General features: G+C 39.5%; 1 protein-coding gene across 2 annotated transcripts in view; it reads right to left on the bottom strand.

Moving 5' to 3' along the window:
* The window catches only part of SLC17A5 (solute carrier family 17 member 5), a 34360-nt gene extending 16026 nt beyond the window's left edge, over positions 1 to 18334 (bottom strand). The window contains exons 1-6 of one of the 2 annotated variants that reach the window (XM_087718868.1): positions 18135 to 18334; positions 9067 to 9263; positions 5542 to 5775; positions 4096 to 4183; positions 3086 to 3172; positions 2324 to 2442 (exon numbers count right to left, since the gene is read on the bottom strand). In XM_087718868.1, coding sequence (XP_087574994.1) covers positions 2324 to 2442; positions 3086 to 3172; positions 4096 to 4183; positions 5542 to 5775; positions 9067 to 9263; positions 18135 to 18231 — 822 coding nt within the window. In that variant the 5' untranslated portion in view covers positions 18232 to 18334. Of the gene's footprint in view, positions 1 to 2323; positions 2443 to 3085; positions 3173 to 4095; positions 4184 to 5541; positions 5776 to 9066; positions 9264 to 11543; positions 11925 to 18134 lie in introns of those variants that run through there. The other variant, XM_087718867.1, reaches the window with a different exon arrangement.
* Between the last annotated feature and the right edge of the window lie 7571 nt (positions 18335 to 25905).

The following is a 25905-nucleotide window of genomic DNA, read 5'->3' as shown; positions in this document are numbered from 1 at the left end:
ACGATTTGAGCCGGTTTGTGCATTCAGATCCCCACAGAGAATAACTAAATGGTTGCCACCTTGCTATGAGTCCATCGTTTGCTGTAAATTTTCATAAAATAAATCCTTGTCAGCATCGTCGCTTGTTTCCGTAGGGGCGTATACTCCAATCACGATCGTTGGTATAGTACCAGCGAATTCTAAAATGGCGATTCGGTCCGAAATCGGTTGGAAACACGTGACATATTTCTTCAGACTAGATTTTAACATAAAAGCTACGCCTCGATTAAAGCTTTCGCCGCCGGAATAATAAAGGTTAAAGCTAGTTGAATGGCTAGAGGTAAAAACAGTACGTTCCCCTTGACTGGGGAGTCTGGTTTCGGTAATAGTCGCTAAATCAATATCAAATTTGTTGAGTTCATCGGCCAATAAGTCCATTTTGCCGGTTTGGCTACCTGAACGTATGTTCCAGGTGGCAATGTTCATGATTTTCTTTGCATTAAGAATTTTGTTCGCTGCTGCTGGTAGCATATTTTTCGAAGGGAGCCCAGATACCCCCAACGCATCGGTTCGGCCGTGTGCGCTAGTTGTTGTTACATTATCCGTGTGTTGTCCTGCCATTGGGTTCTCAGCTTGTTTCATGGTTCCGTCGCCACGGGAACCAACACTCCCCATTTATCCGGGCTTGTGACCGGCTATGGTTTCTCATAGGCCGTAGGCCTGCAGCAGTGGGAGTAAATGTTGCAGAAGGCCCAGCACGTGGCATAGAGTAGATCGGAATAGCCTGGGCCTCGGGCATTACTGTGGGGAGTTGGATCCCCAACCCCCCCGCCCCAGATTCAGAGATAGCAGGCAAGGAACGATTAGGGGACCAGGCCTGGAGGCCTGCAGGCTGTGGAGCTGGTGAAATGCGCTGAGGTAATAGCGTGGGGGGAAAACCCTACCCTCTCCAGAGGCTTTAGATGGTGCTTTAGATTTATCCTTCTTTTTGTGGCCCTTATCCAGAGCCCCGGAGGCCTCTCTGGGCCTCTGACTGGTGGCCCTAGAAGTGGCTCTGCCAGGCCTTGACCTAACCCCCGTTTGGCAGCACTATGATTATCAGAAGAGGATTCAACTGTACCTCCCACAGAAGAATGATCAGCCATTGCAATGAATTGAGATTCGAAAAGACTCAAAAGGCACAAAGCACAGAGTTCACTGTAAGGCAAGAGACCGTGTGGTCAGCAAAGGCAGCAGGAAAACAACTCCGCCCAAAGGCACACAAAGCCAAAGTGAGGGAAGTGGGAGGGCGATGAATCAGCAAGTGCGAGAGGAGGCAACGCCCGATCCCAGCAGCGCCTGCGCAAGTAACGGCCCCAGTATGGTGCCCGACAAACGAGCGCCAAATTTGAATTGTAAGCCACAAAGCACAGCCTCCCGAGCTTCTCAGAGAGGAAAAAAATGCCGGAATCGCTGGCGTGCTCCCCAATGCGATCGGCAGTCCGCAAAAGGCAAAACCTCACCGCGAACGGCGGGTAACTCCCAGCGGCAAGAGAGAAAAAGCTGCGCCGCGAACAGCGGGCGATTCCAAGGCTCTTAAAGTGGCGGGGGCTCTTAAACCCAATCGTTAGTGCCAGCCGAAGCTCTGCATTGCGAAAAGAAAATCTCCCATATCAGCATAATACAAAGCGCTTGCCGCCCAGCCGCCTGCAAAGGCTCCAATCGCCTGTGGGTAAACTAAGACCCAAACGGCTTCAAATGCCAGATAAATACCTGAGCGACAAAAGCGAGCACAGATGGAACTGGCAGGCAGCGAACTGCCGCCTCCCCATCGCAAATCTTTAATCCACCAACTAGATCAATCGTGCTTGCAGGGAAATCCAGAATGAAGGTATAAATTTGTTTCAGAAGTCTGGAGAAGAATTGGTATACGTCTCTTCCGGCTGGACTGAGTTAAAAAACTGACCCAGCCAGCCAGAGGAGGCGTGGTCACCAATTAACATAACTCAGTCTCTAGGCTAATGGACAAAGTTAACCCATGCTTGGATTCCCCAAGCAGCACACAGGAGAACTTACTGAATCTAAATCTCTTTCATTGGAGAAATAGCTACCACCATTTCATTAATAGTTTGTTATGCTGAATTAATTTAAAATGAAAATCACAAGTTTGAAGAACTTATTTTTTGAAGATAAACGGAACCCTTAGTAATTCTTGTCTTTTAATTTTTTAAAAAAACATGATTAAAAGCATATTTAAAGACTACTTTTCCCTTTTATATAGGCAGTGGATATTTATACTTATTTATATTTATACTTATATTTATGCAATTAACCTGGACGATAACTATTTGTTGACAGTCCGTACCTGTTGTGAAAGGGAAGATAGAATATATTCTTTTTCAGCTTGGGAAATTGTCTTGTGAGTTTCAGGTGTGTCACTAACAATACATATCCAGAAGAGGAACCACAACACACCTAAGGCACCTTAAAGTAAAAGAAAAAGTGCTTGCGTTAAAGTTGAAGACAGAAAATAAAACCCTGTCTATGGCTAGAGTAACTAGAAATTATCTGCATGTGGAATGTAAGAGCTTGTAATAATCCTTTGCGAGGGGAAAAAAAAAAACCTTGAAAAGTTACAGGGCATTTCAACAGCATTGTTTGTGCGTGATGTTTACAAGTTTGTGTCAATGTGTCCCAGCTATATCAAAATCAATTGTTAGTGCATAACAGATAGTATATAACATATTAACTTTTAGATCTGTTGGCTCCAGTATGGCTAAAGGTGTTAAATGTAAAATGCTAGCAGCTGGGAAAGGAGAAACACACAAACACACACACGCACCAGAAATGCTTAGAAAATAGAATTATTACAGAAAGGCTGAATTATTAAGGAAAAAAACAGGCCCACATCCCACAACTGCTTGGAATCATCAAATTTCTCAACAATTTACATTCTTGCATCTGCCTGACAGGAAAAATAAAGTTAAAACCAGACAATCAAAACCGCCAGAAGTATGAAAAACAAAGCATCTGTACAAGTATAATAGTTTACGTAGCTGCCCTATTCTGGGATTTAAACATAACAAGCCCTTAAGCAAAGAATTATGCTTAAAATGAGACTACTTACCAAATATGTAGAATACGTAGCTCCAATCTACATAAAAGCATATTACACCAGACAAGGGAAGTGAGACAACTGTTCCTAGCTGTGCACCTACGAACAAAAAAGATTTAAAAAAAAAAATGCTGACAGTATGTATCTTGGTAAACAAAATATTTATCAAGCATGGCTAAAATAACAACGGAGTTAATGATAAACTCGGTCAAAAGCAAGGCCTGCATTACAGTGAGCCATGGCCATGAGTACCAGGAAGAATACAGGATGAGGGAAGGGAGAAAATTCTTAGCCCTGCAACATTTATTTATTTATTTATTTGTCTTGTATGCCGCCCACTCCCGGAGGATTCCGGGTGGCTCACAAAAGACAAGGGAGAGGGGGGAACGAGACAAAGACAACATATTAAAAACAAAACCAACATTCACAATTTCCGTGGAGGTAAATGCTTCTCAGCTCCCCCCAGCCTGCTGGAACAGCCAGGACTTGGTGGCTTTGCGGAAGGCCGGGAGGGTAATAAGGGTCCGGATCTCAACAGGGAGCTCGTTCCAGACGGCCGGAGCTGCAACAGAGAAGGCTCTCCCCCGGGGAGTCGCCAGCCGACATTGGCTGGCAGATGGAATCCGGAGGAGACCCAACCTGTGCGATCTAATTGGTCTGAGAGAGGTAATCGGCAGGAGGCGGTCTCTCAGGTACCCAGGTCTGATGTCATCTTCTTGTACCCCCCCTTTTTTTAGCAATAGCAGTAGACTTATATACCGCTTCATAGGCCTTCAGGCCTCTCTAAGCGGTTTACAGAGAGTCAGCATATCGCCCCCAACAATCTGGGTCCTCATTTTACCCACCTCGGAAGGATGGAAGGCTGAGTCAACCCTGAGCCGGTGAGATTTGAACCGCTGACCTGCTGATCTAGCAGTAGCCTGCAGTGCTGCATTTAACCACTGCGCCACCTTGGCTCTGGCCACCTTTCCCCCCCCCCAAATCAACCATGGTCAAATTTAAAAATATTTATGAAATCTTACCTGCATATGAAATACTAAGGAGTTTGCTGCGTTCTAATGGAGGAGCCCAATTAGACCACATGGCATGCATGGCTGGGAACGTTACACCCTGGAAAATATACCGGTACTTGCTTATAATATAATATATATATGTATGTGTAATATACATATCAAAAACAAGATAAAACATTCATCGATAAAATACAATATTTTATTTGAATGAAGTATTTTTTCTTCAATAAATCCTGGGAAAGTACTGGTTATATTAGCATGAAGCCGTTGTTTTCAGCACATAACTAAAGAGCAATTAAGCAGAACTAATTTCTTGCTCATCATAGTCCTTCAGATGAAAATGTTTTGTGGACAGTTACACTGATCACTCAATTTTTGCCAAGTCTTAGCCACCAAAATATTTCTTCTATCTAGACCATAAATATTAATATGTAGTGAAGGGTGATGTAATGTAATCAGGCAATGAAATATTTCTTAATAAAAAAATAACCCTTATTCTTAAATTAAGTTAGACCCCAGTTAGAGTAATGCAGAATTTAAAATGAAAACAAGAAGCAATAATGTTTAAGATGCATCCAAAGATGCAAAGGGACAATCCATTTTAGGATCAACTTCGAGGACTCTTCTATAATCAACTACTAAGAAATTAGTCTTCACTAACTGTTCACTAGGGTGAATATTATGGGTTGAGTCTATTCTGTCACTTTGGATGCCTCTCAAGACAACTAAACAATATTTTATTCTGGCCAACTCTTTAATGTTTTGCTCTGCTGATACTATTTTTAAAGCTATTCCAATGAGCAGATGTATGCCACTTTATTTATTAATTACATTTTTATGCCTCCCATTTCCTCTGTAAGGTAACTGTGGGCATAATTTTTACATCATGAATCTGATTGAATGATTACGCTATTTTGTGTTCCAAAATATTGAGAAATGCCTTGAAAACGATTAACTGTGACAAAAAAGAAAGTCCTCCATTAAATACTGTAAGGTATGGATGAAGCTGAAATCTGTGACTTCACTTTGGGTATTTATGTTCTTGGCATTCTTTGCTCATCCTTCTCAGGAATATCTTCTACAAATATGGGACAGCAATACTGGACAGGATTGGATTACTCAGATATAGAACAGTATACTACTCTTTATATCTACAATATTTCACAAAGATGGTGCTTTACGCTCCACACTTGTCTTTACAAATATTACGGTTACACTCACAAAAATACACATTACTTTCATAATGTGTTTCACATCATTTTCACGTGGACCTAGAAGAACCGACGGAAAAGAAGAAACACTCAAGTTCCATATCTAAGTCCAACATGTTCTGTGACAAGATTTAAGAGAGTGAGGAGCCAGGAGAGAGACTCATGTCAAAAACTACGAAGAGTGGTGATCAATTAGTGACTTCCCCACCTTTTCGCCAATATCACAGGAAAAACAAGAGATTACCTCTCCTAGACCTTCCAAAACTCTGACTGTTATAAGGTATCCGGCTCCTAGATCTGCTGCTAGTGGTGTGAACAAGGTGAAGACAGCAGTACCCAAGATGCCAAATCCCAGGAGTAGTTTTGCCCCAAATCGGCGTGCCAGATATCCCCCAGGAACCTGAGTAATGATGTAGCCATAGAAAAAGGACCCAAGGATCCAGCCTTGCATATCGGCATCCCAAGGATAGCTTTTCCCCTAAAAAGAGAAGAGGAAGAAGCAATATTTTATACATCATAAGAGCAAAAAAATAAAGTATTGTGTTCTCCCACTCTTTAATGACACATGATCTTTTGTAGAATTTGCTCCTAGTTACAGCCTGATTAATAAATCCCATTTTCTGTAACAGTAATCTCTGTGCTCATTAGTGTGACATACATGAAAAAAAAGCTTCTTACAATGTATACCCACTGCAAAAACAACCATTGTTTTTTTTTACTGTTTGCTAATTTAATTATTGCAATATGTCAAAGAGAAGTGCTATAAAATTGTTTTTAAATAATGTAAATACATTGTTTTGGAATCCTTTTCTGGTTTGTTTTCTATTCTTATCAATGCATTCAACTGATTATGTTACCATTCTTGAAATACAAGCCATTACACACTTTTATCATTTGCAGAGATATGCTTCTTGAGGAAAGGAAAGAAATACTCTAGTCAATAAGAACTTGCTGAAGCCTATTGGCATCCCAGTCTTCCATTATAGATCTAATTCTTTTTTTTCTTCCATTTTTTATTTATTTTACATATATCACTTTTCATTTTTACCAAACAGTGTGAGATCTGGGTACAATTATTTGAACAGTCATAATCCACATATTTGTTATTGTATATATCACAATAATGCTAATAGTATAACTATATATCAATATAATTACAATAATACATAACATCTTCATTATCAAATTCTCTCCACATTAACATTCATTCTTTTTTATATCTCCTCCTTTCTCACTTGTTTCTATTGTCTAACCATTGATAAAATACATCCCACGTCAGAAAATATTCAGTTTCATCTTTATCCTTAATAATGAGTTAATCTGTCTATTTCTGCGCATTCTAATATTTTCTTAATTACACTCTCATCTGACGGTTTCTCATCATTTCTCCACTGTTGCGCAAATACAATTCTAGCTGCAGTTAACATATGTAAAACCAGACATATAATCTTTTTGTCATATTTTTCCAGTAGAATGCCCAACAAAAAATATCTCAGGTTTCAAACAATATGCTGCTTTATCATTTTTTCCATTCAAGTATGTATTTGCATCCAATATTTTTTAGCTTTTGGGCAAGTCCAGCACATAAGGTAGTATGAACCTAGCAGTTGATTACATTTCCAACATTTAGCAGATCTATTTTTATACATTTTAGTCAATTTTGCTGGTGCAAAGTGCCATCTATAGAACATTTTGTACAGATTTTCTTTGTATGGAGTTGACATGATCAATTTAACATTTCTATCCCATAGTTTCTGCCATTTGTCTAATTCTATTGCGTATCTAAAGTTTTTAGCCCAAGCAATCATTGTCTCCTTTACCTGCTCACATTCAAGTTTAATACTTAGTATGTAACAATATAATTTCTTTATCAGTTTATCATCTGTTCCAATTAGAATCTGGTCTAGTTCTATTAACTCTTTATTAAATCCATACATTTTATCTTTCTCATAATGAGATTGTATCTGTGTCAGGTTCCGAAAGGAAGGAAAAAGCAACAAGCATAAACCTGGTTTGTTGAATCTCTTTACTCCCGTTTTGGCAAGGACTGATAATCACAGTTATCAAAATGCAGTGAAATTCAAGTTAGGGCTGATTGCCCTGTGCTCCCCACCACCTTTAAGCACTTCTTGCCACCCTACCCTATCACATGCACAGTCCCATCCCACATGACCCCAGAAGCTTCAAAGTGCAGACGCAAGTCTCTTTGCTGGGCCAGTCTCCACAGTCTCTGTTTAATTGATTAGCGGCCGCTCCGTTGGCTTGCAGCTCAGCAGAGATGATGTCATCATCAGGCGACTGCCGCTCAACTGTTGGTTGAGTTTCTCATGCCTTCTGCTACTTCTAGTAGAAGTGGCTCCTTCCAGGCTGTCCCTGCCACTGTCTTGCATCCGTTTAGGGACATCAGTGCTAGATGAGCAGGTGATTTTGGTGTCCTCCTGTTGCAGCTCCTACCCGAATGGCAGTTCTAGGCTGCCAGGCGCGCTGGAGCTGACAATCTGCATTTGTGGCCACCATGCAATATCTATCCCTTGACTACTAAGTTCTTGTTTAGTTTTTAATTCCTCTAAATTATTCAAAATGCCTTTGTATCTTAATTTTTTTCCCATATTAATAACATTAGGATATAGCAATGCCTTCATAGTGGAAAGCCAGATAGGTATTTTCAAATAGTAGTGTTCTTTTATTTTAAGTCAAACTGATAACAATGCATTTCTGACATAATGTTTCTGGAAATAGCTATGAAATAGCTTTTTATGGTATGGGAAGAATAAGTTACATGGTTCACCGACAAAACTGCACTCGACTAAACCGCGCCCGATTAAACCGCGTCGCTGACGTCATCAACAGGGCGACAAGAGCCAGCGCGGAGAAAGAAGGGCACTTTAAATAGCGCTTTGAAAGCAAGCCGATTCAACTTAAGGTAAGGGTTAGGTTTAGGGTTAGCTTTAGGGTTAGGTTTAGGGTTAGGTTAAGGGTTAGGGTTAGGTTTAGGGTTAGGTTAAGGGTTAGGATTAGGATTAGGATTAGGTTTAGGGTTAGGTTAAGGGTTAGGTTTAGGATTAGGTTTAGGGGGGTTAGGTTTAGGTTTAGGGGTTAATTTTAGGTTTAGGGTTTACAGCGTGCTTGTCTCCGTGCTGTTGTCGCCCTGTTGATGACGTCAGCGACGCGGTTTAGTCGGGCGCGGTTTTGTCGGTGAACCATGTAACTTATTCTTCCCATACCATAAAAAGGCGGGCCAACCTAGTTGAGGATCATGCCCTTCTAGTGTTAGTAATCTTGTATGTCTCAAACTAATCCATTCTTTCACCCATGGGTACCGAGGCCTGATAGTATAGTTCCCAATCTAGTAGTCCAAAATCCCCTGTTTTGGTTTCTTGCAACATTTTCAAACCTATTCTTGCTTTCTTTCCTAGCCAAACAAATTTTAATATTGTTTTATTTAATTCTTCAAAGTATTTTTTCCCAGCTTTACTAGTATTATTTGAAACAAATATAGCATTCTTGGCAAAATGTTCGTTTTTATAGTTGCTATTCTTCTTAATAATGACAGTTGTAAGTCTTTCCATTTCTCCTGATCCTGTTTAATTTGCATCATCAGTTTCATATAATTCTCCTCTTTAATTGTTGCACACTTTGCTGTCAATTGTATACCTAAATACTTTACTTTTTAAACTATCTGTATATTTATTATTTCCATTATAGATCTAATTCTTAACAATTAGGTACAGCTCACATTCATTCTCAGAAATAAACTTGTTAAAATTACCGTGGTGTTATGAGGAGCTACGGGAGCGGAAGAATGTTCCGGGCACACATTTGAGGTGATATTCTTGTTCAAGCTTGTATTTGGTTCTACCATGTCCACTAAGGCAACACTTAAATTCACACGAAGTGCATACAAAATGAAGAATCCAAAGAAGGCCCATATTGCTAAAGTGAGGCGAGCAGAACACCATAAGGGCACTAAAAGAAAAACACATAATTGTTAATAGCATTTTCTCCCAAGGACAAATAATCCTTGTAGTCTTGCTCAGCTGTAATATTTAACCAAATACAAGAGTCAACACCATTAAGATTATCCTATTCCAGCAAGAAGCAAGATGTAAAGCATTTTCTACTCCATTTACCCCATCAAAGAACCATAGTAGTGGATTAAGTAAGACTGTACATGGGAGTAAAGTAACTGATTCACAATAAAATAAACAGACTTAATCAACAGAGGTAAATTGCTTTGATAGTTCCACATGGAACAAAAGAGGTGGTAGAACTGGTGTTGGATTCACTTTGATAATCTTCTGGATACAATTCTACATCTGTCTCTATCTCATCTCCAGATTACTAATAAGAGCGTGTTTTTATCAGCAAAATTTCCCTTTGTTGAAATCAAGGCCTCCAAAGTAGAGACAGCAAGCTCACCACTAGCAGATAATCATCTACAGGCGTGGCCTCTGATATCAGGGCAGCAAGAAGCTAAATACATCAGGATAAGGAAAACTCCTGGTAAAGCTTTAATTTTATCAGACAGTAAAGACTAATGGAGATGGGGGTGTCTCCTGTTTATTTATTCATCTAAGAAGCATCACAATTAAAATACTATACGACATGAACTTTAAAATACAAGACTGAATAGCTCCTATGTCCCCAGATGTCATATTTTACTGTCCATAGACTCAAAAGTGGAAAAAGTTAAGTCTTCTGCTTGAGCCCTCTCAGCTGACATATGACAGCAATCATTGATAACGATGATTGATGACAAGAAAGGAATGCAAACTTGCAACACTAAGAACAAATGGAATCTGCAAGTTGGCTGTCTCTTAAAAATATAGCAGCATAAAAGCTGCAGGTAACATAATCATTTTTTTTTGCTTGTTGGATTGATTTATATAGTTGCCTATTTTACCGTGACCCGACAAAAAAGCGAACGTCAAAACCGCACCCGACTAAACCGCATCGCTAAAACCGCGATGTCATCAACGCGGCAACAACAGCGTGGAGACAGAAGGGCGCTTTAGAATAGTGCGGAGACAGAAAGCCGATTTAACTTAAGGTAAGGGTTAGGTTTAGGGTTAGGTTTAGGGTTAGGTTAAGGGTTAGGTTTAGGGTTAGGTTTAGGGTTACGTTTAGCGTTAGGGAGTAGGTTTAGGTTTAGTTTTACAGCGCGCTTCTGTCTCCGCGCTGTTGTCGGCGCGATTCAGCGCTCATTTGTCGGAGTGCTTTAGAACACGCGGTTTTATCACCGCGGTTTAGTCGGGCGCGGTTTTGTCGTTCACCCTTTTGTCGGTGAACCCTATTTTACATAAGTGAATCTGGGTGGCTTACAAATATTAAAACTATTGAAACAGCAAACTCCTTTGAAGGGCTTCTTCAGGAAATCTAGACTAAGCATGCTCTTTCCAGCAGCAATTTTTTTGCAAAATTTATTCTATAAATCTGCAGTTCCTCACCCAAATCCATGGTACCATGATATGACTTGCTATATATTCACTACTTGAATTTTTTTAGAAAGTGTAATGATTATTCATACACAGTAACTATTGTTCTTTCTCTAATCCTTCCAGCTTTAAAAATGAATTTACCTTTATAAATAATAAAAAGCTTGAACATTAAGTCCAAGTAGATTAAAATCATATAGATGCAGGTTTCATTTTACCGGGAATCAAAGGGATTTGGACTTTAAGATTCTTTATATGATATTAGCAGCAGCCTTCCTAGTAACCTTTAGGTTAAACAAAATAAAGCTAAATGAATAGAACATAAATTTGATGCTATGTCTAGACAACAATACATAAAGTCTAATAAACAGGATCAAATAATGTTATAAATTTCAAATTTTTTATATTATTTTTACAAAACTGAAATTGAGTATATTATAAAGCCTATGGCAATTCTAGTACAGGTCTAATTCAAGGACAGGTCTAACTGGAATAAACAGAAGTAAGGAACAGAAATTTATAGTATTACAATTAAAAACAAACATGAAAAAACAGTCTCCCTTTTTGATAAGCCTTTTTGATAAATCAATAAAACTTAATAATGTCTTAACACAGCACTTACTGTCCTAATATACAAATATACCATATCATATTCACCATCATCTTGCTTTAAATGTACATGAAACAAAGAAAATACTATTTTTCCCTGGAAAAAAATTACATAAGATACCAAAATACTTTTTTAAAGTTTTGGAAAAGATTCTGACTTGTACCACTTAATATAAATAACCTTTCAAAGTTAATTTCTTACCTCTAACATCCAAGGAAGCTTCTGTTTTTGCAACCAATCTTGTTTTCATATTCATATTATATCATTTCCTAGTTACTGTTGTGCCGATTTATTGAAATTCTCCGGAATGGGAACAGAACAGAAACTTCCTGCAACTTCTTTGAGGCAGCTGCTGTGTATTTGTTCAAGGAAGCAGTCTAAACTAGATATAGCATATTCTTCAAAGATAAAATCTTGCTGCTCCTATACAAAACGTTAATAGTTCGTAATGCTTTTTAATGCTAATGGCACTAATATGCTGCTATTCACCAACCTGCTGAATCCACTGCTCTTTTCACCAATTACACATAGACTTTCCCCCCCTCCCAGTTCTACTTCTCTGCTGCGAATGGAATATCCTGTTGAACAACTGCTACTTCCTTTCTTCTAGATTTAAATAAAACATTCCTTTTTATTTACTGTTGTTTCATACGCGGATGTGTGCGCATGCACATCCACACCCACAAAATAGACGCTTACTTTGTACTAAATGTTTGCTTTAAGTCAGCCTATGTTTCTGAGATCGTGTTGCTAAAGTGTAAACGGAGCTATTGATCACAGTTATTTCCTAATGTGTGAAGAAATCAACAATTTCATGGCTACACAGACATGGGAAGAAAAGGACCTTGCTTTTATTTTGCTGGTACCAATGCGCACACAAACACACATAAGAAGTTCTAGAAGTATATTTTTTGCTGTAGAAACTATGAAATGAAAGACTAGCACACGAAGGGGAAAGACATATATTTCAGTGGATTTTTTTTAAAATACACAAATAATCGTAGTGCTTTTTTTTTTTTACAACTTGTCTTGTATAAATATGACAGTCATCAATGGTGACTCCTAAGACTACATTTTTTATAAGCTGTTTTTAACTCAGAATTAACTGAGGCTTGTGGACTAGATAAACAGAATGAAACAGCTGTCTGATATAAGAAGACATAAGAACTACTTCAATCAGGGAGAGCAAAGTCCCTAGAAATTAGCCAACCAGATCCTTTAGAAGCTCAAAGGTACATCAAGCACGTTATGATAAACACTGCAACTACACTACAGTGCTAGTAACCAGGGTAATTCTAGGTATACTTTTTTGTAAAAACATATTTATCCTGTCATTCTTCTAACAGTACACAACAGTAGACAATTGTATTAAGAGCCAAGGTGGCGCAGTGGCTAGAGTGCAGTACTGCAGCCACTTCAGCTGACTGCTAGCTGCAGTTCGGCGGTTCAAACCTCACCGGCTCAAGGTTGACTCAGCCTTCCATCCTTCCGAGGTGGGTGAAATGAGGACCCAGACTGTGGGGGCAATATGCTGACTCTGTAAACCGCTTAGAGAGGGCTGAAAGCCCTATGAAGCGGTATATAAGTCTTAACTGCTATTGCTATTGCTATTTCTCTATTAGCTGAATGACAGCAGCTAATCCTAAATCATCTATGGGAGAGCTTCACAGATTTCAGTTTCAGTTTAATAAAATTTGTATGCTGCCCACTCCCATTGGGACTCTGGACGGCTCACAAGCAGATAAAAGCATTTAAAAAATTTAAGAAAAGATACAATTATTAAAATAATACACCATCCATTCAGTCTAAGTGGGGCTGGATATAATCAACAGCCCCAGGCCTGCCGGAACAGCCAGGTCTTGGTCGCTTTAAGGAAGGCCGGGAGAGTGGTAAGGGTCCGGATCTCTACGGGTAGATCATTCCACAGGGCCGGTGCAGCTACAGAGAAGGCCCTCCCTCGGGGGACCGCCAGCCGGCATTGTCCGGTCGACGGCACCCGGAGGAGGCCCAACCTGTGCGATCTTATTGGTCGTTGGGAGGTGAATGGCAGGAGGCAGGAGGATTTGAATGAGGGATGTGCACAAATCATAAGTATCTGCATCATGTGCTAATTTAATCATTCATAAAATACTGAACTTCACCACTTAATACATTTTGGGGGCTAATTTGCATTTAAAATCAAAATTTTAGTGATCTTTAAAACTGTTATGCTCAGTAAATTTTTAATTTAAAAACTCAAAATTTTAAAATAAGGTAGGATAAAACTCATTTTCTGATAAGTACAGGTGGTCTTCTATTTGATTAAGATTAAGATTTAGTTTATTTGTATGCCGCCCTTCTCCGGGAGGGACTCAGGGCAGCGAACAACTCAAAAGGGGAAAGGAGATACAAACACAATACACATAATTAAAATACACAAGAGTCATACAGCCATACAAGTCGAGAGGGGAGGGGAACTCATCAACCCCAGGCCTGCCGGCACAGCCAGGTTTTGACGGCTTTCCGGAAGGCCTGGAGAGAGGTGAGGGTCCGAATCTCTGCGGGGAGTTCATTCCAAAGGGCCGGAGCTGCTACAGAGAAGGCCCTCCCCCGGGTGGTAGCCAGATGGCATTGGCTGGTAGACGGAACCCGGAGGAGGCCGACCCTGTGTGATCTAACGGATCTATGGGAGGTAATTGGCAGCAGGCGGTCTCTCAAGTGATGACCATTCATTTAATGAATGAAACTTATGATGGTATTGGGCAAGCGGTAGTTACAAATGGTCCTCATTTGTATGGCTCTTGCAGCATCCCACGGTCACATGATCACGATTTGTTACTTTTCCTGCCAATCTGCCACAAGCAAAATCAATGGGGAAATTTGCATGAAATTGTAAGAAGTTGTGTGGTCCTCGCTAAATGATGGCAACTGGGACTGTTGGAACAGCTGCTGCTAAACAGCACAGGCACATGGTTTTTCTACTTACAACCATGTTCCTTGACAACAGTCTCTACTCCCAATTAGCTTTGTTAAGCAAAGACTACTTCTAAGTACAGAACATTAAATGCTGTACTCTCCATTTTTAAGGTTCGTCCAGAACATTGTGACTGAAGGGTAACTTCACTATACTTTTAGAAGCTAGTGCTTTCAACCACTGAATTGTGGCTTTATATTTTAAATTAGTTTTCTGTGATAAACCCTGTTTCCCTTGTATTGCTATCAGTGGTGGGATTCAAATAATTTAACAACCGGCTCTCTGTCCTAATAACCAGCTGGGTAGGTGGGGCTCGGTGGTTATATGACTGGGTGGGCGTGGCCAACTCAAGATCACTCAGGTCAATGGGCGCTTCGCCTTAGCTGTTACAATGTAATAAGGGTTAACCGGAGAGGCAGTTTCTGTAAGCAGGGCAATTAGCTAGAAACAACACCAGAATGTTTCCTTCTTGCCTTCTTACAGGATTAGCCCTGCAAAGTGAAAAAAACAAACAAGAGGAGATTTCTTCCAACAACCGGTTCTCCCAACTGCTTAGAAAGATAACCGGTTTTCCTGATTAGGTGCGAACTGGCTGAATCCCACCACTGATTGCTATGTTTAATTATATCACACAGAAAACATGTTGCTTGAAATTCAAATACCCTGAGGAATTGCCCCATTATTTTAAGCTTTTTTCCTTGACCCATGTGACTTCCCTCTGCAAACCACATCAACAAAGAACTTTTGAGATAAATTCCTCTTAGTTTTGAAAGACGTTTGCCATGTGGTTTAATAATCAGCTATTGGACAAAAGCAACGTAAGCAATTTGGGCTATTTTGCTGTCCTAGCTAATTGCCAGGCTTTTGAACTACACTAGAGCTATTGACGCAGGAGGTTCAGTTCCACACTTAGCTTAGGAAGCTTTTTAAGTGACTTGTCTGAGAAATATTCCAGTGTGCCCCACAAAGTTGTTCCAGAGATAAAATTAGTCATGTACATTAAAACTCCCAGTCCCCAATTATATTCTCAGGTTTGCAATACTTTGCAAGGTTTATATGTACAACTTTAATGTAATGGGTGTTTTGTCATCCATTCAACCTGCCTTGAATTTTGCCTTCTTTTATGTTGAATGAAAAAAAGGGCAAGGGACAAAAGAAAACAAGATAACTGCAAAACGGATTTCAATCTGTTATACCTAGGACTATTCAGGCATGACTAGCAAACATTTCATTCACAATTGCAGAAAAAAGCAAGCTAACATTTAGACTGCAAGTAAAGCACTATCCATGTTGAACATGGATATTTGCTAATCTTCCTCCAAAAGAACTTTAGCAAAAATGGGAGGAAATATGTTTTTCAACGCCAACAAATGATGAAATTATTGACCGATGCAATAATTTCAAAACATATTCTAGCTGGTAACCTGATGAAATATTGAAGGTAATTCTGTAAAGCAATAATTTTCACTGCAATAAAACTGTTTCTCGTTGTTGTTGTTGGATTTCTTTATGGGGGAGGGGGAAGAACTGTGAAGATCATTTCCGTATTCAATTACTTAAGTCATTCAAATGGATTGAGCCAATTAGAACTGGTTATTCCTTCATGATTAATCTGATTAATTTTATTTATTAGTTGTACAGAACAGAGAAGCTGAAATATAGTGAATTTTCAAACTGAATAGTTCGGTTGCTGGCAAAGTCAGTATTATGTACTAGAACTTCCATAAAACAAATTGTTAGGTCTTACTCATCATATTTTGGAATTCCTGATAAAACACTAGTTTCCCAGCAAGAATGACCTTATTTATCCTGAAGGATCTTATCATTAGTTTCACAAGAGTGACCTTGTAAGAAAAGTATTTATGCTGAAGGATCATATCATTAATGTCCCAGCAAGATTGATCTAAGAAGAAACTATCCTGAAGAAACTTATCGCTCTTAGTAAACTAATCACAGATATTTCCACAGGTCTGCTTTGGGTGCTAATATCTTACCTTTAATAACTTCTAGATTCATGGGATGAATATACCCATTTTTCTCAATAGTTACTGGAATTTTCACTTTAACAATCATGGCCATGCTTGAAAGTAATCATTAGGGGAGTAACTGTATTTGCTTATAAACTTTTCCATTGCTTGGTATAAATAACATGTTAAAATTAATTTAATATATAAATTAAGATCATAAGAAAGCCTTCTAGCAGTGACTTACCCAGAATAACAATTTTCTATGTTATTTTTTTTTGGGGTTATAACAACTGAAACTAATTGCTATTATTTGTGAAATGATTTTAAAGCTTTGCTATCATGTGAACGTATTTCTACTTTCAATAGAAAAACAGTCCAGAATGTTTGTGTCTTTTATAACTCCATCTTACTGAGCACATGTTATTAGTTTTAGTGTGAATGTCATTTTCCCACCCATTTAATAGTAAACAGTTATGCCACAATTTTATATAATTGCAGTAATCCATTTGGCTAAAGTTGCAGCAACCATATTTTTCCTCCCAATTTGAACACAGAAAATTAGACTTTTTATCCTTTCTAAATTTATTTGATATTTTTAAAGATAACTAGAGATATTTAAAAACCTCAAACATATTTTGTTTTTCTTTAGGCTAGAGAAGGGGATTGAGAGCAATCTTGCTAATTTGTCTTCTATGAATATGAGGTGTGGAAGTTTTAATTATAATCACATTATTTAGTGCCATATTTTTTTTTAATGTGGGGTGTTAAAACATTATCCACAAATGAATGAATGAATTTGGACAACACACCAGCCAAGCCAGATCTGTTTACATCAGTCACTTGTTTTCCTGGAATGCACTTAACCCTCCCCATTCTGTTCTCATTTTATCTTTTTGTACAACTTTATGGATCTATAGGCCAAAGAGAGGGCTCAAAATTATAATAGATTTGGAAATGCAAGTAAGTTAAATTGGAAGACAGCAAATAGAGTAAACCATATGTTATCCCAGATTCTACGTAGCCTTAAGTAACATGGGTTCTTCTTTATTATATGTAGTTTCTCTCTCTGTGTATTTATAGTCCATGTATACTTAGTTCATCATGAACATGTCTTGAAACATCTGTTGAAGTAAATTAGGCATTTCCCACTCACAGAAGGTATGTCTTCTAAATAATTTGCTCCTTAGCAAATTATTCCAACACCCACCCCCTCGAAAATAATTGAAACCCTCTTATTGTTTGCATGGAAATAATGATAAGAGTAGATCTGGATGGAAGTAACCAGACAGCAAGTAGAGTGAGAAACATGATGATGTAAGGCAGCTTCTTCTATTGATGAATTAAATTGATGGGAAAATATATATCCCGGCACTGACCTGCAAGCAAAACAATCTCTTCTATTTTCTTATATAATTAATGACCAGCGACCATTCCCAGTTAAGGGATGGTAGAAGTGATCCTTTCTTGCTAACATTTCACAGAGCTTTTGATAACCCGTTATTTCCTTTTCCTATCGCCTGCAAGCCTTTTATAGGCACATCTGCCTAAATATATAAAGTGCCTCCATAAATTCGGGAAGTCCACCACTCTTGGGTGCCTCTGCTCTGGGGTAGCCACACGTTCCTTGAATGACTCAGGAATTAGCACCATGAATCCGGGGGGGGGGGATTTCACTCTTGAAGGTTTAAGGTTAGTGTTGTTTCTGTTTGCAGCCAACAAATCTCCCATCAACAGAGGCACCCGAGCCTTCTCCGCGGGACTTAAAAACGGCGCCCAGCAGAACACGGGTGTTTTCTTCACTGTCACAAGTTAAGAGGAGGAGGAGGAGGGAAAAACAGGAGCCAAGGAAGAAGACAAGTGGCGGATTCTTACCCTCTTTGGGGCTGGATGGAGAGTCGGACACTAAAAGCGGAGTCCGGTCCTCCTCCTCTTCTTCTTCTTCTGGCTTTTTTAGCTTCGGGGACTCCATGTCCGCCTCGCTCCGGGTTCCCCAAAAAATAGAAGCTCCCACCGGCCGGTCTCGCGGGCTAGAAAAGCAAAAAGGTCCAGGGAACCGGCACGTGACCCGCGTGGCACGTGACCTGCAGCGCGGGGGGGGGGGGCGGCACAAACGCGACTCCTCTCAAGATTCAGCCCCGCTGGCCGGCTTTTTCTTCCTGCTGGGCGTCTCGCACTCGGCCATCTTTAGTCCTGGCATCGTGCTTCTTTCTGCTTGACGAAAGGGGAAAGGTGTTGGTTGGAGGTGGGTGGGTGGGGCGGGAGTTTGCGGATCCCGCCTTTGAAACTGCGAAGGGTTGTCTATACCTGCGATGCTAACAAATATGACACAGAGGGAGGGCGGGAGGGAGGGAGAGAAAGAGAGACTTGCCCGTCATTCCAGCAGGTGGCAGCACCTGCTGGAAATGAAATACTTATTGGGGGGAAAAAAAGATTTGTTTTGCAAAATAGAAGATCCTCTTATGCAGTGTTTCTCAACCTTGGCAACTTGAAGATGTCCGGACTTCAACTCCCAGAATTCCCCAGCCAGCAAATGCTGGCTGGGGAATTCTGGGAGTTGAAGTCCGGACATCTTCAAGTTGCCAAGGTTGAGAAACACTGCTCTTATGGACCTGGATATGCTTTATATTTAAGGTAAACATAATATAAACAAACAAACAAACAAACAAATACAGCAACAGCCATCTCAATACATTCAAGGCATTCAGACTAGCCCCAGGTTCTTCATAGTTCTCCATCCGTCCTTGATCATCACAGATGGAGGATCCTGTTTTTTAAAAAAAAAAAACAGCTAAAAGATTTTTTTAAAATTTTTTTTAAACAAACAAATAAAGACAAACACATCTTCCAATTCTGTACACTTGATTTTATACACCTGTGGCCATGGAAGTGATTGGAACACCTGATTCTGATTATTTGGATGGGTGAGCGAATACCTTTGCCAATATAGTGTAGCTGTCAATAGTGGCTCCCAAGCAATTTTTCAGTAGAAATGCTTTATTTAATTTACATAACGTATTTAAGGTTCAGCAACAGCCAACTCCATACAGTCAAGGCGCATTGTGCCCTCGCATTCAGTTTAGTCGCAGTTTCTTCATAGTTCGCCATCTGTCGTTGATCATCACAACTGTATGATCCTGTTGAAAAAAACTGTTAATTTTTTTTTAATTTTTAAACAAACAAATACAAACATAAAACATAAAAACATCTTCCAATTCCGTACAGTGTGTCACAAAACTTTTGTTTCACCTTTTCACCATATCTGTTATTTGAACTTTATATAAAATCTTGCCTTATCAAATATATATATGCATACAATTATTATTATACATTTATTTGACTACAGTTGTCATTACTTCATTTTATGTGAGATATTCTACATTTTAGGTAAATTTATATTATGACATTTCATTATATCATCCTAAATCAATCCAGGATGATATAATGAAATGTCATAATATAAATTTACCTAAAATGTAGAATATCTCACGTAAAATGAAGTAATGACAATTATAGTCAAATAAATGTATAATAATAATAATAATTGTATGCATATATATATATTTGATAAGGCAAGATTGGAATTGGAAGATGTTTTTATGTTTTATGTTTGTCTTTATTTGTTTAAAAATTTTAAAAAATGTTTTAACAGTTTTTTTTTTAACAGGATCGTACATCTGTGATGATCAAGGACAGATGGCGAACTATGAAGAAATTGTGACTAAACTTAATGTGAGGGCATTGACTGTATGGAGTTGGCTGTTGCTGTACCTTAAATCAGTGTTTTTCAACCACTGTGCCGCGGCACACTAGTGTGCCGTGACATAGTGTAAGGTGTGCCGTGGGAAAAACACTTTATATATAGTCAATATAGGCACAGAGTTAAAAATTTTTAACATTTTCTAATGGTGGTGTGCCTCGTGATTTTTTTCATGAAAAAAGTGTGCCTTTGCACAAAAAAGGTTGAAAAACACTGGGTTAGGGTGCAGTACTACAGGCCACTTCAGCTGACTGTTATCTGCAGTTCAGCGGTTCTAATCTCACCGGCTCAAGGTTGACTCAGCCTTCCATCCTTCCAAGGTGGGTGAAATGAGGACCCAGACTGTGGGGGCGATATGCTGACTCTGTAACCGCTTAGAAAGGGCTGAAAGCCCTATGAAGCCGTATATAAGTCTAACTGCTATTGCTATTGCTATTGCGACTTGACTCTGATTGTCAGGAATGGGGAATAATATTCTCCTTGACAATCAGCACAAAATGTCAGGGACAAGTAGCTAAGCAAAAACTGAGATGTTGAGACCTGAGATCTGGATATTTCCCAACTTCCTTCGTCCTCCCTGAGCTTTAATGATAAACTATTGCTGCCTTTTTAAAATGCTAATTATGGATTAAGTCATTTTCTGAAGGATTTGCCTCAGAACCCAATTGTGTTTTCCTGTTCCCCATGTACTTTTGAAATGCATCACTTTACCAAGGGAAATCTCTTTATTTAATTCTCATATAGCCTAAAGAACCAGACAAGATGACCTTATTCATAACTTTCTTCGCTGAATTAGAATTGAGATTGTTCCGGTTAGCTTTTTTAGAATTTTTAAAAGCAAGTACATACTTTCTCTTGTTAGTGAGATGTTTCAAATACACTAAGTACAACCCGGCATTTTTTAAAATTCCACTAGAGCTTCCACCACTTTTTAACCTTTTTATATTTTCATTTCCAATTCCAATTTTCCAATTTATTGGCATTTGTATGCTGCCCACTCCCAGTGGGACTCTGGGCAGCTTACGGGCAAAAACAACATATATTAAAAAATTAAGATAATACAAATATTAAAAATCAACAACATGCATACAGTTGGAGTGGGGCTGGATACTAATCAATAGCCCCAGGCCTGCCGGAACAGCCAGGTCTTTGTGGCTTTACGGAAGGCTGGAAGAGTGGTGAGGGTCCGGATCTCTACGGGGAGATCGTTCCATAGGGCCGGAGCAGCAACAGAGAAGGCCCTTCCCCGGGGACCCGCCAACCGACATTGACCGGCCTTATATATTTGTCTTCTTTGACCCTTAAATTACATGCCAATGGAGTAGATAAGCAATCTTCTTTTCCATCTTTTTCTATCTTCTAGAACATTTCAGAGAGGATGCTGCTGCAGAAATAAATAGGGATGCCACCAAACATCTCCTGGATCATTAGCCCAGGCTCAGAAAATGCCAACAAATGGCCTCAAAAGAGGATGCTCTGAGCCCCGAATTTCCTATATATTGTCTAATTCGGAATCCAAATAAGAGAGAATTCCTCAGCTAACCCATCTGCCTTTGCAAATCTACAAATGTCATTTCTGAATGAGCCGAGGTGGCGCAGTGGTTAGGGTGCAGTACTGCAGGCCACTTTAGCTGACTGTTATCTGCAGTTCAGCGGTTCTAATCTCACCGGCTCAAGGTTAACTCAGCCTTCCATCCTTCCGAGGTGGGTGAAATGAGGACCCAGACTGTGGGGGCAATATGCTAACTCTGTAAACCACTTAGAGAGGGCTGAAAGTCCTATGAAGCGGTATATAAATCTAACTGCTATTGCTATTGCTATTGAAAACCCATAGCCATTTCCTGGGCGTGCTTCAGGGGTGATATTCAGCCAATTCTGACAGGTTCTGGAGAACTGGTAGTGGAAATTTTGAGTAGTTTGGAGATCCGGCAAATAGGCTGGCCCCACCCACCGCTGCCTCCCAGCCTCCCAGATGATCTTCTTTTGTTGCCCTGAACAGGAGAACTGAGCTGAAAAGCAGGTTAGTGGGATGGTATGGGGATTTTGCAGTATTCTTCCCTGCCACTCCCACAAAGCCACTCCCACAAAGCCACGCGCACAGAACCAGTGGTAAAAAAAAATTGAATCCCACCACTGGTGTGCTTCCCTTCTGTACTCTACAACACAGAAGCTAAAATAGACTTTCAACATCCTCTTTTCAAATGTTCTTTCTTCGGAACTATTTCAATATAAAATGCTAGCATTTGAGCAACGTGTGGATCTTATCGTTAATTTTTAAAGTGGCAAGATGTGCCAAATAATGGGGTTTCTGTCAAGAGGCAGAGCAATTGTTTTTTTTTTAAAATTTATTTATTTTGGGGATGATCAATAGACCTGAATTACTTGACTGAATTATTTGGGGAAGATGGATTACATGACCTTTTGGTTTTTCCCGCCACTATGTAAGTGGGAAGAACTGGGCTCTTTGTTTCATTAGGGGACAACATAATCTTTCAGTGGGTTCAGAGGTAGTATTCAGCCAGTTCTGGAGAACCGGTAGCGGAAATTTTGAGTACTTCAGAGAACCAGGAAATAGGCTGGCCTCCGCTGCCTCCCAGCTGATCTTTTGTTGCCCTGAACAAGAGAACGGAGCTGGAAAGCAGGTTGGTGGGGTGGGGAGGAAATGGGAATTTTGCATGAACCTTCCCCCAGGAGTGGGGAGAAAATGAGGATTTTGCAGTATCCTTCCCCTGCCACGCCCACAAAGCCTCGCCCACAGAACTGGTAGTAAAAAAATTGAATCCCACCGTGTGAGTTAACTATTATCAGTTTGACGGGTGTTTGCAATTTGCATAAAAATATTACTGGATTGCTAAATATCCTGCAATGGCTGTGGGGAGAATACTTTTAGAAAACAGACTGTGGCATTTTCCTTGCCTGGGGTTTTCGTTTTGCTTTTATGTGGCTAATTAACCATCAAATATTCTACAGAGGGACCAAAACCATATGGTGTTGTGGGTGAATAGTATAGTATGGCTATTCTGTTGTAATTATGTGGTAATGCAAAATAATCTCACGTTCTTCTTTTTCATCTGGGAAGCTTGTGACCTCAAGACTGAACTACTGTAATGCGCTCTACATGGGGCAGCCCTTGAAGAGCATTCGGAGACTTCAGCTTGTCCAGAATGCAGCCGCGCGAGCGATTGTGGGTGCACCCCGGTACACCCACGTTACACCTATCCTCCGCGAGCTGCACTGGCTGCCTGTTGGACTCCGGACGCGCTTCAAGGTGCTAGTCGTTACTTTTAAAGCCCTACATGGTATCGGACCTGGGTACTTGAGAGACCGCCTCCTGCCAATTACCTCCCTACAACCAATTAGATCCCACAGATTAGGCCTCCTCCGGATTCCATCAGCTAGCCAATGTCGACTGTTGACCCCCTGGGGGAAGGCCTTCTCTGTGGCTGCTCCGGCCCTCTGGAACGATCTCCCCGTGGAGATTCGTACCCTCACCACCCTTCAGGCTTTCTGCAAAGCCGTCAAGACCTGGCTGTTCCGGCAGGCCTGGCGCTGATGAGTTCCCAGCCCCACTCGAATTGTTATGACTGTTGAGGAGCTTTTAATCTCTTTCTTGTATTTTGTTTTTTGTCTCGTTTGTTTTTTTTGTATTGCCCCCATTCCCTATTGGTTTGTTAGTCGCCCTGAGTCCCTCTGGGAATAGGGCGGCATACAAGTTTAATAAACTAACTAACTAACTAACTCAAAGAGAAAGCCTTTCAAGCTAAAAAATTGGTCATCATCTAGTGGTAGAAAAAGGCTAGTGAACATAAGATGGTAATGCATTTTAAAATGACTGTTATCAGAAACTAAGATAACTGTGTGCATAGCTACAGTAGCAATTTACTCGTGTATTCTGTCCTTTATTCCGTCTCCTCAGTTTCTGATTCCCCTACAACCATGATTCCATCTTTCTGTTCTTCCAGCATATAATGAAGTCATTTTTAAAAAATTCTCCTAAATGCCAAGGATCCAAGCTCCTGTGTTCTGTAGATTCCCCACTTAATATCAGTAATTTGTAATCCTACCTACAAGTAGGGCTTACTTAACAATGGAACAGTCATAAAATGCTTTGTTTTGAAGAACATATACAGGGCTGACTCAAAAAAACATTGTGCTTATTAAACTATATGAAGTGGATTTTTTTCCTTGGTAAAAATATTTAAAATTTTTATTTTATATATATATATGTGTGTGTGTGTGTGTGTGTGTATGTTATGTTTGTGCTGATAAATGGAAGTAGTGATCTTCCTCCCATATTTGGGCATACCGGGGGTTGTAAAATCTAAATAGATACCTTTCACCATGGCTGGCTGATAAGGAGTCGAGCTCTGTGGCTCAATGGTTAACACATCTGCCTTAGAGGCAATACAGCACAGGTTCGAATCCCAGTAAGGATATGGCTAGCTGATGAGAGCTAAATAGCTTGAAATAGATCTATACTAGTCTTCCTTTATTTATTTATTTATCAGCACAAATAAAAACATATATATGTATATACACACACACACACACACACACACACACACAGACACACTTACATACATACATACAATATAATTAAAGACCTCATTCTCATATACATTGTCATAAAAATATCCCAATAAAGAGGAACACAGACAAACCACAAGCAATAAATCTTACTTTAAGATCAGAGGTTTATTGTTTCTAATAATTTGGAATTAAAGAAAGAAGCAAAAAATATAACAACAACAGAAAACTCACATTGTCAAACCATTGCAATGGGGTCCAATAACCGATAGCATTCTCACCATTCTCATTTCAAGTTACATTTCTTATACCTTCTTTTTTTACTGACGTACGCATTCCATAGTTTCACCTCCCTCTTCTTTTACTTTCTTAGTGTCTGTCACTCTCTGCAAACATCTGTGTACATTTGAAGTTCCCAGACACTTGTTACTTTCAGTTCCGCATTTCCCACCGTCTCATTCTTCCTGCTCTAAATTTTTCCATACAAGTACATTCTTTGCAAAAAATGCAGCACATAGGTCAGCATGTTAGAAATATGCCTGGTACATTTTGCAAATACTGTATGTTAGTTTAAAACTTTGGTTCAGTGAGGTTTGCAACTCCTAGGCCTATTACCTGCAACTTTCCAATGGATATATTCCTCTTCTCTCCACATGTGCAAAATCCTGAAATCTTAAACATGTATTTTCTTGCAGCACAACACACATTTCTTCATTCAATGTTAGGCAGATGTATACATAGATGAATAGAGAAACGTATATTTCCATGTGTGTTTTTTTTGGGGTGTGTGTGTGTGTGTGTAATCTTTATTCTGCACACTTTTTCCTCAGGTCTATTCAATGTAATATTCAAATTAAAGCATTTAGTGCCAAATAAAATAGGCAGTTATGCCAAATCCCTTGAGAATTGATTTTATGCACTTAAGACGTAATGCAGCTACAGTTGCTTAAAGTTTTATATGAATCTTAATGTTCACCACATATTTGTCTACATTTGTTCATAGTTTCCTTTCTAAATATTTAAACCTGTGCCTGACCACATCATTATTTTAATCCAGTGCTTCACTTCCTATCTAAGTGAATTTGACTGTTGCAATATATACAGTTATTTGATAGTTCTGCATCATTGGCAGCCTAAAAATACTGGCATTTGTGAACATGGATGCAGCTTTACTCTCGACTGGTTCAAGTTTTCTTTTCATTCATTTATCGAACCTTACTTTTAAGGAAGATGGAAGCAGATATCGATCTGATTTCAATGACAAAAACACTGCTGTCTTTACTTCAGATTGATCTCTTCTTAGTGTTCTATTAATTCCAGCCATCTCAATGTTAGTATTTTGTTTGTTCCTATATAGTT

Source organism: Thamnophis sirtalis, unplaced genomic scaffold (genome assembly GCF_051295495.1).
Source record: "Thamnophis sirtalis isolate CommonGarterSnake01/CBP01778 unplaced genomic scaffold, rThaSir2_p1.2 scaffold_6, whole genome shotgun sequence".
Lineage (NCBI taxonomy): Eukaryota > Metazoa > Chordata > Lepidosauria > Squamata > Natricidae > Thamnophis > Thamnophis sirtalis.
The sequence above is the reverse complement of the archived record's forward strand: the minus strand, read 5'-3'. Positions and strand labels throughout refer to the sequence as shown.